The 11,041-nt window shown below is 35.9% G+C and overlaps 2 protein-coding genes across 3 annotated transcripts; one reads left to right on the top strand and one right to left on the bottom strand.

The window, feature by feature from the left end:
* Positions 1-1,121: 1,121 nt before the first annotated feature.
* Positions 1,122-1,971, bottom strand: LOC116164055. The gene is made up of 4 exons (XM_031478183.1): positions 1,716-1,971; positions 1,528-1,662; positions 1,372-1,464; positions 1,122-1,321 (listed from the first exon to the last, which is right to left on the bottom strand). The coding sequence occupies exons 1-4, from the start codon at positions 1,873-1,875 to the stop codon at positions 1,122-1,124; spliced, it is 588 nt and encodes a 195-aa protein (XP_031334043.1). The 5' UTR covers positions 1,876-1,971.
* Positions 1,972-4,297: 2,326 nt separating this feature from the next.
* Positions 4,298-11,041, top strand: LOC116163640 (elongator complex protein 4-like). Of its 2 annotated transcripts, none has more exons than XM_031477672.1 (8): positions 4,298-4,335; positions 4,398-4,700; positions 4,750-4,785; positions 5,855-5,970; positions 6,015-6,228; positions 6,285-6,568; positions 6,618-6,846; positions 10,869-11,041. In XM_031477672.1, the coding sequence occupies exons 2-8, from the start codon at positions 4,583-4,585 to the stop codon at positions 10,943-10,945; spliced, it is 1,074 nt and encodes a 357-aa protein (XP_031333532.1). In that variant the 5' UTR covers positions 4,298-4,335; positions 4,398-4,582; the 3' UTR covers positions 10,946-11,041. The 2 variants fall into 2 exon arrangements, with proteins under 2 accessions (XP_031333532.1, XP_031333530.1); XM_031477670.1 differs by having other exon boundaries at positions 4,307-4,335; positions 6,015-6,240.

The raw sequence follows: 11,041 nt of genomic DNA, 5'->3' as shown, positions 1-11,041 counted from the left end.
TATTGCTACCCTGTATTACATGTAAAATATAATAATTTATTCATAATTACCCCATTTTGAAAGCCTCATCATTAGAGATCCTACTGTATAACTAAATACTTGTGTGCAATAGGAAACTTTCATTTTTTTAATTTTCTCTGGAACCACATGCTCATCTGTTAACTTGGAACATAATCTTAATGTTGGTTCGGAACTGTCCAAATTATGAAATTTCACGATGTGTTTCCAGCTTGCGATCCCTTTTTTGTTATTCATAACAAAGTGAAGATCTTTATTTAATAAGTTATTACGTATTCCTTTCAGTAAGTGAGGGACATCATAAAAAGGAACGATTTCTTGATTATTAACAAGAAATCCAAACAATCGATTTTCTTGTCCCTCCCTTAGGAAGTGCTCCCTGGTGTCCTTAATAAGGGAATTTATAGCTGCTTGATTTGATGCCCCTTGATCGCATACTGTTGCCACAACGTCTAGGCCTATTTCTAAGCAGTTCTTGATTACCTAAAGACCTATATATTAGTAACCTAAATAAGTAGCATAAAAATGACTAACCTCTGTAAGTTGATATTTAAGGTTTTCACTGGTCACAGGCCCAGACGAAAACGTAAAAGAAACTGGTTGTCGCCACTGGCGATGCAGTCCACGTAGCATAAAAAGATTGACATGATCTGCTAATTTAGAAGATCTCTTATGACCAAAATCTTCAATTCCCACAATAATATCATTGTGACGATTATAATATACATTTACATCAATCGACATTTCGTCAAACATCAAAATACAGATTTTGTCGTCTTTCTTCATACCTCTAATATTCTCCTGTAGAGACTTAAAAATAATTTCGTTAATTCCTGGTTGTAAAGGAATTTTTTGCAACAACTTGCTCAATGTCCTTGGATGAGGAAGTGCGAAAATTTTTGACAATAGTCTATATCCTGTAAAAACGTAACTAAAAATTTCGGCAGAATACCTAATAAAACTCTTACCCTTTCCACTGGCTTTGTACAGTGATAATGCCAAAATTTTGTCTTCAAGTGTATACCTTCTACACTTCAGAGCACGTTCTTGGTTCCGAATTTGTGACAAAATAAATTGGTGTGTGTAATTGTTTACTTGGCTCATTATCTTCTGAAATCCTTCAGAATTGCATAATTGTGCTTTTGTAAACGAATTTTATAGGAGGTTATTTTCCTAGCCATCCTTGCCATCTTCACACTCCAGGTGGTCAACTTTTTGTAGAGCAGGTTGGCCCTTGGGTCAAGTTGAGAGGATCGAGTCACTCCGACATCTTTCAATAAAGATAATCTTCGTTTCTTTATCACTAAAGCGCAGTAATGTAAATATATTTAAACGATTCAATTGTTTACATACCTCTCACAGAATTCACTTCCATTGGCTGTGTCCTTTTGTTCAAAGTATCTTCTGGGGCTTCCTGGTTGAATTGTTCCGATGAACCTGATATTTCTGCATTAAACAAATTAATTGCCTAAGTAGGTAATTCGTGAAACATTGAAATGTTGCGCATACCTATCCCATATTCTGCTTCCATTTCCTGCTTACTCTTATGAGATTCATCTTCTGGGACTTGTAGATTAAATTGTTCAACATTTAACTGGCTGCAACTCAATATTTCATCTGCTTGTTTGGATGAACAGGGTATTTCTACATACAAATTACATTTAATTATGTAGGCAAATTGTTAAAATGTGATTTACCTTCTAAATATAAAGTGGGAATGGCTGTATACTTTAGTCCTCTTCGAGATCCGGCAATGATGTTGTGGGCTTCAAAATGTCTTTCACACACTCTAAATGTATTATATATATATATCTCGAAATCGGTATAATTAATGTAATTCCGCGGTCTAAGTATCATAAGCCACCTTTTGAAAAGTTCAGAATAATGTTTGGGGTTAGGAAAACGATGTCTTGGTAAAAATTGATCTTTACAATTATGTACACAACACTTTCTTTTAGGTGATACCGAAAAATCCATTTTGTGGTCGTTATTTGATAAACGAAGAATTATTATCACAAATCACACACGTGATTTGTGATTATTGTGATTATTATGTTAATAAACTCAAACAAAGCATAACTACAGTTATTTAATCCAAATATAAGTTGTAAAGCACTATAAAAAATACACGGATTGTACGCACGTTGCCGAAACACATAACCTAAAAATTTCGTTACACACTCCAGAGCAATTTTAATTCTATACAGAGAGACCTGTTTAAATGGATATGATACGTGCTAAATAGTTACCGGTCCAAACACAAGTGGTGCTACAAAACGTGACGATTTTCCATATATATAAGAGTATATTATGCGATTTTCACGAATGTGCGATTTCGTTCTCTTATTCCGTGTTTTTTTTTATTGTTTATAGGTTAATGTCATACATTTACAACGTTGCCACGTAACACACAAGACTAAAGCCCGCTTGACATGGAGCAATAAAAATTGCAATTGCATGCAAGTTGCAAGAAAAATTGCGAAAGGCATGCGCAGTTCAAAGCCAGCTGATCAATTGCTGCAAGAGACTTGCATGCAATTTTTATAGGACCGGTGCTATGTTTCTTGCATGAATCGTGCAATTCTAGGGATAAATCTAGTTGTTTTTGTGGCACCAACCTAGTAAAATACAGCGGCGGCAACTGTGATGCTGAGAGACGCACTCATTACTTGTTTTTACTAATCTTATTTATTCTTGTAATTTTCATGTTTCTTCAAGCAATCAAATTTAATTTTCATTTGAGGTTAACAACTTTGTTGACAAATCCATATGTTTCTTCTGTTGGCAGACATGTGGCAATTGAAATAGAATTGCACCATGTCAAATACCGTATGATCGAAGCAAATACCATGCAATGCTTATTGCATGCAAGGATTTGACCTTGCAATTTCTTTCTGCAAGTTCTTGCGCGTAGTATTGCTCCATGTCAAGCGGCCTTAAGTAGAACCACAACAGAGTAGAACCATTGAATAAAAACACTATAAGTAAGAAGCCTAACGCTTATGGAAGAAAGCGCGACAAATCCCCTTGCACCCGCATTGGTTGTGATCTCCGAACTCTCTTTGCGGTAAATAGGAGGAAAGCAAATTCTCATTCTTCTCAGTTCAAGAATCGACACTATTGACAGTGTTTCCATTATATTCTCAGTTCAATCTCTGTCGCGCTATATTTCCACGGGGTTAGGCTTCTTATAGTGTTTTTATTCAATGGTAGAACTTAAAAATTAAGTGTAAGTCGAACTTAGACTTGAGCGTTGCTTAGTTAAGATTAGCTTTATACTCAACCTGTGCAACCGGCCCATGTTACATTTTCACTGTGCAAGTTTGACGTATCCCTCACGTCACCGAAAGTTAAGTTTCTGGGCGTACTATAAACTAGCATGGCATAATCATGGGATGAAATTTCTAAAAAAATTAATTCTGGTATTTACCTGTTACGTGCGGCCTCGGGTAGTCTATCTACAATAATTCTTAAAACAATATACTTCTCTTTAATTCAGCCTCATATTTCCTATGGATTATTGGTATGGGGACATTCCAGTATAGCCAATCGTATTTTCGGGCTACAAAGGAGAGCCATTAGGATCATTAATAACCTTAAATATAGATAGCAATGCAAAGACGCTTTTGCATCGCTCCGTATATTAACATATCCTTGCTTGTATACATATACTGGAGTGCCTTCTGTACATAAAAGCAAACATTGAAAATTTTGAGGTACACTCTACGTGCCACAACTATCAGACCCGTAATAGGGATAACGTAAGTCTACACCTTTTGTGAGACTGGACAGGACTACATTTTCGTGTAACTATTGTTGCATACATTTATACAACGTCCTACCTTCTCAAATAATTTAAAGTAAGCCTTAAACAGTACTTGACTGCAAAAGCTTTTTACAGCATCAAGGAGTTTTTAACAAATGATTTTTCTGACTTCGGTGACACTGTTCTCTGTGATTAAGCTGTGATATATAGTAATTGTAACCTGTGATATTGTTCGTCTCACATATTTTTTCTGTAATTGTTTTCGGTTGACGAGTGTTAAAAACTTTGAATGTTTTATTTACACAATATACGTTATTATTATTATTATTATTAAAAACATAATTCAGGCTGGCCAATAGAAAGTCAGCAAAACGACGCAATACATTCCGCGCCGTAATTATTAATTATTCCGTTTTGACAGTTGACGCTTTACGTTATTTTAGTTTACACTTTGCTTCTTGTATTTGCTTTATTTTACGTTTTCCGTCTCCAGTTTTATACAAACTCGTCTTTTTCAAGACGCATATAGCTTGGATCTACGATCTGATAAGGTATGTAATTCCCTAAAGTGTTTTTTAAATTTTGCATCAGAATGTAAGGTCTAATTTTCTAGCGCCCTCGGACACGCCCTGTCAGGGACTTTCTGAGCGTGGTGCCACTTGTATTTGCCGTCCCTAGGCAGCGAAATTTTCGACTAAAAAAACATCTGGCAACACTGGCTGATGACAACCCGTCAATCACGTGCTCTGGTTAATGTCAAAAAACGTCTATTGAAAATTAAAAACAGTTTTGTCAAGTATGGAGGAGAACTCAAAATTACCGAAAAGCGTTTTAAACATTCCGGGCACTAAACCAAATGTTCAAAACGGACAGCTTCTGTTGTCCTCTGGAATCCCTTCTTTAGATGAACTCACAGGTGAATTTTGTTCTAGTGTCAACAACTTTTAAAAATATTTTTGTTTTAGGTGGTGGGTTTCCTGTAGGAAGCGTTGTATTCATTGGTAAATTATTATATAAGGTACTATGCGATCAAAAATGAGTTGCTGTCGAGTTGCATTTGAAATTTTTGTTTACATGGAAAATCGTATTTCACTTGAACTTCCAAAGGCGACTCGACAGCAACTCATTTTTGATCGTCCGTTATAAGCATATAAGTTGCTGGTGAAGTAATACCCTGTGGATACTTTTCCGGTACCATTTACAAGATTTGTTTCATAACAGTCGTTGACAATTTAATTATATTTCAAACTCTTAAATCTGTAGACAATACTCACTGTTACAAAGAAAATATGTTGGAAAATCTGCTAGAAAATTCAGTACATGTCTTATATTGGGATTTCATTCTGTTGAGGTTAGAAAATTTTTGTGAAAGTGTACACACACAGGAGGACTATTTATTTATACAGTAGGTACATGGACTGCTATTAGCCTTATGCTTTCCACACAAAATGGGTAGTCATGGATAGGGGGCTCTCTAGTCGTGGGTATGTCAATCTCAGGGTAAACTAAAGTATGAACACCACTGATGGTGTAACGAGCAGCTTCTATGACAACTGCGTAGTACGTGAAGCATTAAATACTCTTCATTATCGTTTACACGTCCACAGATAAAAATAGGTTTGCCTTTTTGCCATAGGTATCTAGGCGATTAATGAATTGACGCTTGTTAATTTAAAAGTTGAAAGCGAGGTTGAAAGTCTCAAATCGTGTCTCATCGAACAATTTCGAACATCATTTCATCGACTCATTTTACCCCGAAACTCACATACCCAGGTGATATTCTTGACCATATATGAGTTACAATTATCAGTTCATGTACTGTATGGTCTAAGGTACACACAACACATAATTGTGAAATTGTGGTCCCCAGAATAATATGAGATCATGCACTGAATTATCTTGCTTTAGTATATAAATTCAGCATGTATTCATTGGCAACCGATTGTTGGGTGTAAAAACACCACGTATTTTTTATTGCCATTGTTGATTGTCTTTTTTGTTTTCGAATTTGTTTTTTCCATGTCATTACGTTTATAGGAGAAGAATAAAGATTATTATTATTATTTCTAGAGGAAGATAAACAGTGCACATATGCGAAAATACTTTTGAAGTACTTCATAGCAGAAGGTGTGGTGTGTGGTCATTCTACCTTTATCGCTAGTCAAGATATGTCGACAAATAGTATAGTAAGTTAGCATTATTTGGTTTAATTTATCAGTTATGATAACAGATGCAAGAATTACCTGATGTGCTATCATTTGATCCCGAACCTGATTTGAACAAGAGTTCGAATGACATGGAAATGAAAATAGCATTTAGGTATCAGAAACTTCCTACATCGGATAAGCCCAAAGAATTAGACATTGGTCATTTTTATGACCTAACAAGAGTTATGCCCCGGAGTACAATTGAACGCTCTGATATTACAAACTGGTCGAAACAAAGTAGCACAAACGGTAAAGGTGTATGAGCTATGTGATCTTTTAATCTTAGGTTTTAGTTCCCAACACATTTTCAAATCCTGATTATCATTACTTACTTGAAGATATAAAAAACAAAATACAATCAGGACATTTTAATGTAACTGATAAGGTACAACAGCGATCAATTCTACGAGTTGGATTACATGCATTAGGATCTCCAATGTGGTTCGATCGTTCTTTTACGGGACTGACAATTAATCAACACAGAGATTTGAATATGTTTATGTTCTGTTTAAGAGCTCTTATGAGATCAGCTTTTGCCATAGCGATTGTTACAGTTCCTTCTCATTTAATATCAAAGGTTTTGTTAGTTGTGGAGCATTTGAAGTTTTTATATTTTGTTCTTTTAGCATATTATAGATCGATGCATTTATTCCAGCGATATCGCAATTAAGCTGCAATCATTTGCAGGAACAGAACTTGAGAATAACTCTGTTCTTGCAGACTACCATGGCTACTTTCAATTAACTAAATTGGCTGCCATTAATTCCTTCGCATCTAAACATCCAGGAAGTGTCGAATATGTTTATAAATTAAGAAGAAAGAAATTCTCTATAGAGAAGCTTCATTTACCACCAGGTACGCAAAGTTGTATGAACATGCTTTGTTCATCATCAGTGGTGTCGTGTTTGATTTGCGCAAATTTGACAGTAGCGGAACGCACTTTTTTTATAATAATAAAATGTTGGCTTTGCTTTTGTTACAAGCGAAGCTACAAGGTATGTTTGCTACTTGTACAAAGGGATATTATACATGGTGTTTTTTTAAAGATGGGCCATAGGGAAATTTACAATGCATCACATCAATTGATTCAAGTCATGACTTCCTCGCGAATCATCTGCCACAGTATTGTAAAAATTGTTTTTAAACAGCCGAAATTCATGAATGTCGCTATGATTCGTAGAATTGTTGTGCTTTTACTGGGAACAGGTCGTCCACTGCTTCCTTGATCCAGTTTGCGGGATTGAGATCGAGAACTGTCAGTGAAATAACTAATCACAGGCAACAGATTTGCGAACAATTGGCCCATTTTAAATAACTCGACGCCTTTACATTGACCTATGGCCTATCTTTAAAAAAACAACCTTTGTGTCTATAGGTTTAATCAAAATCTAAACTATAAAATTGAAAATTCTTGTTCAAACAAATTTGGCTATGAGAAACTAGCCTAGTCTACTGTTCATTGGTTTTGCATTGCACAAAAACTTATTTTGCCCTTTGTGTTCTTGTGTCGTCTGCAGTGTAGTGACTCCTTAACCAAGTATGCACATAGTGCTCCAAATTCTACTCCTTTATGTTTGGTCTATTGAACACATTTAAGGCTTAAGACATGTCTCTTCTTAAATTAGTTGTGATCAGAGAATGACAAGTGCGGCAGGAGAAAAATGTTGTTTGTTTTGTTGGTGCAAAAAAAGGAACCTGTATTTGTATTTTTTTCTGTAAACCAGTGCCATTCCAGTGCGTTCACGCTCCATGACACCCCTGCATAACATATAAGAGCACCATAGAATTTACCATGGAAACCATCATGGCACAATAATTGTAACCGAGGGGTGCGACACCTCGAAAAATTTGTACACTTACTTTCAAGTACAAAAATAATTTGTGTAATATGAAAATTACATAAATACCTACTTTTTCATAATTTTTAAATACTTTAGTAATTATTGATAATTGTATTTTTTTGGTAATTTAATGTACTTGAAATACAGGGTGGGGCAGAGGAATTTGCTGATTTGTATTCGGCGCCCTTAGGCGACGGTTGCTGCGACGAAAGTGGTAATAGGTATATTTGAGAGAAGGGCATATAAAGTTTTTCCGCCGCGTGGTGTAGTCATCATCATGGAGTGGACGAAGGCGGAACGCGCGTTCGCCGTCGAGGCATACTTTTCTAACGGTCGCTCAGTCACAGCCACGCAACGTGCATTCCGTACTCATTTTTTTTTTCTTCACATCACCAGTTTCCCTAAAATTGTTTACCCATGAAACAATCGATTGCCGGCCAGAAACACGTCCACGTGGCGCGATATTAAAGTCTACCCCATGATGATGACTACACCACTCGGCAGAAAAACTTTATATGCCCTTCTCTCAAATATACCTATTACCACTTTCGTCTGAGCAACCGTCGCCTAAGGGCGCCGAATACAAATCAGCAAGTTCCTCTGCCCCACCCTGTACTTGATTTAAAATACTTATTTTTTATGTAACATGTTATACCCCTAACTTTAACGATTTCACTGTTATAACCTTTTTCGTCAAAATTTGATAGTTTTTCGAAAAATTTTTTGAGAGAAACTAAATCGCGTAGGCGGCTAAGATTTAGTCTGAGGCATAGATTAAGGCCTCTTCTACAGTCACATAATTTTTTTTAGGTACTTTATCGAAAAAATAAAATTGTTGATTGAGTTTCGCCAAATGTCATCCAATTTGTAAAAAAACGATCTTTTCCGAACCCAAAGTATGCCATGATGAAACAAAAGATGTTCAATTCTCACAATTAACAGTAAAGTGTCGGCAGTGTATGATTGTTTTTTAATCAACTCGGCAAAAATGTTCCAAACTCAATCAGGAATGGTTGATACAGTGTTTATTCTTAGAGACCGTTACCAGAATTGTTTACTGGCGTCGCGAGTGTACGCTGGGAGATATCCTGGCAGAACACATTCAGATCCACGCGTGTTTCAAAAGGTGTTGGATAGATTTACAGCTACTGAGAGTGTAAAACAAGCAAGGAGAGTTAAACGGACGTCGGTTTTGGCGGAAGATAATGAATTGCAAGTTCTCAGGCAGCTGCGTTGATAATCGCCATATTAGTGTGCGTGAAATTAGTACCTACTCCCGGTAGTTGTAAATTTTAAACACCTTTTAAAACGTGTGGGTCTGGATGAGTTCTGCCAGGATATCTCCCAGCGTATTTTTGTGACGCCAACAAACAATTCCGGTAACGGTCTCTAAGAATAAACAGCATATCAACCAGTACTGCTTGAGTTTGGAACATTGGGAAATATTTGCCGCCGTACTGGCAAAGTAGGTATAGGAATGTTTCTGGGTACTGACGTCACGCGGGGTAGTCTCGCGCACAGGTACGTTTACTTGCTTCGCGCCGACCCTTCATTTTGAAGTGCTTACAGCGGACGTAAATGTCAATATTTTGCACCCAATTTTTTTCTGATCGTTAACAAAATCTCTCGATTTCAGTTACAATAAAAAAAATGTCGAACCTGCCCATTACAGAGTAGCCCGCATAATGCTTTTTAGAGGTGCCTCTGCAGAAAATCTTAAGTTGTTTTATTTTTTCGCCGGGTGGAGTGACGTCACTTGCTGACCCAGACGCACCACATCACATGCTTTGATTAGTGTTCTATCACCACTTTAAATTGCATTTCATTTCATTTGTTAATTTTAAGAAATCCTTCTCACGGAGCGTTTTTGAAGTGCCACAGAGTTAGGGTGACCATAATTTTTCAACAAAAATAAAGTACATTTGTAATTTTTAAGGGAGTACACAGGGAAATGTTTCTGGTCACAATTTTACGAACCTTTAATCAAACAGGTTGTCTGTATACCTATGTATATATAAATTTTAAAAGTTAATTTTCCTCCGACGTTCTTGCCTGAACATTTTGATCATCATTTTGGTACCAGTCGTACTTTTTGGAACTATGAATTTCCTTCAGAAGTTGTGGTTTAGTCTTTAAGAACTGACACATTTCATCGATCGGTTGCTGCACAATGGATCAAAACCCAAATAAACAAGACGCCAAATCATTTATGACCAAAGACATACAAGAAGTCATAATTATATTTCGTTTGGACAAAAAGTTTGACTTAATTTTGTGTAATTAAGAAAAATAGTACATTTAGGTGTACTTGATAAATCGTAAAGAACAATAGGACTGCGTTTGAAAAGAAAGTACTGTCCTACTAAAAAAAGTACATATGATCACCCTATACAGAGTAGAAATTTTCTTAGAAAAAAAGATACGGTTATGCGGAAATCGATTCCCCCTGACGAGAAATTGGCGTTGTTTCTCAGATGAGTAAGAACTGACGTTTGTTACAAGACTCTTCTGTACATTTTTAGGCCAAATTTCAAAACATCGAGAGCTTAGATTACGAGATTTTTAAACCCAGATGCAATTTCTGATATAATTTTGAAGTTTGCAAATACTGTGCTTTTTTAAAAGAATGACGCCCTCTCTTGGTACATGCGCTTTCGTTGCGTGAATAGTCCAGTCAAAATAGGATTTGAACTTGCAAAAGGTCAAGGAGTTTTAAAACTTGGTAGATTGCTATATTTTGGTGTTCTGAATAATACTCTGAGTTTGCGACCTTGAGCGACCGCCGCTCGCGCCACCATATTGGAATAAAGGTACGAAAATTCAGTTTTGCGATAATTTCTCCGTTCCAGTGCCATCTACGTTAAAAGTAGCTAGTACAAAAGTTATAGATCAGAAAATTTGCTATACCTTTCCTATCTAAAGTTTTTTTAATCGGATGAATATTTTATGAACCACAGCCGAGTAAAAGTCGGGAAACACGAAACAAATGAATATCTGATATTGTTTATAAGTTTACTAATATTCCTATTTTTTTAGGTTTTGATGATTCTCAAAATAAGAAGACACCAAGCACAGGTTGTGGTAGTAGTACTAAGCATTTATTAGAATTTTAGTACTCGTTTATTTTTGTTTATGCATCTAAGGTGTTTGTATATTAATATATTTATAATTTTTTAATAATGAAAATAAAAGTTATACCTAATTTACAA

This window comes from Photinus pyralis, unplaced genomic scaffold (genome assembly GCF_008802855.1).
Source record: "Photinus pyralis isolate 1611_PpyrPB1 unplaced genomic scaffold, Ppyr1.3 Ppyr1.4_LG2, whole genome shotgun sequence".
NCBI classification, from domain to species: domain Eukaryota; kingdom Metazoa; phylum Arthropoda; class Insecta; order Coleoptera; family Lampyridae; genus Photinus; species Photinus pyralis.
The sequence above is the reverse complement of the archived record's forward strand: the minus strand, read 5'-3'. Positions and strand labels throughout refer to the sequence as shown.

What these genes read in the sequence shown, in the direction of transcription:
- LOC116164055 (XM_031478183.1), bottom strand. Translation starts at nt 1,875, where the DNA reads ATGATACTTAGACCGCGGAATTACATTAATTATACCGATTTCGAGATA. An exon ending in TCCCACTTTATATTTAGAAG is followed by an intron (nt 1,663 to 1,715) that starts GTAAATCACATT and finishes ATTTGTATGTAG; the next exon opens with AAATACCCTGTTCATCCAAA. An exon ending in GGAAGTGAATTCTGTGAGAG is followed by an intron (nt 1,322 to 1,371) that starts GTATGTAAACAA and finishes ACTGCGCTTTAG; the next exon opens with TGATAAAGAAACGAAGATTA.
- LOC116163640 (XM_031477670.1), top strand. Translation starts at nt 4,583, where the DNA reads ATGGAGGAGAACTCAAAATTACCGAAAAGCGTTTTAAACATTCCGGGC. An exon ending in AGGAAGCGTTGTATTCATTG is followed by an intron (nt 4,786 to 5,854) that starts GTAAATTATTAT and finishes TATTATTTCTAG; the next exon opens with AGGAAGATAAACAGTGCACA. An exon ending in ATATGTCGACAAATAGTATA is followed by an intron (nt 5,971 to 6,014) that starts GTAAGTTAGCAT and finishes TTATGATAACAG; the next exon opens with ATGCAAGAATTACCTGATGT.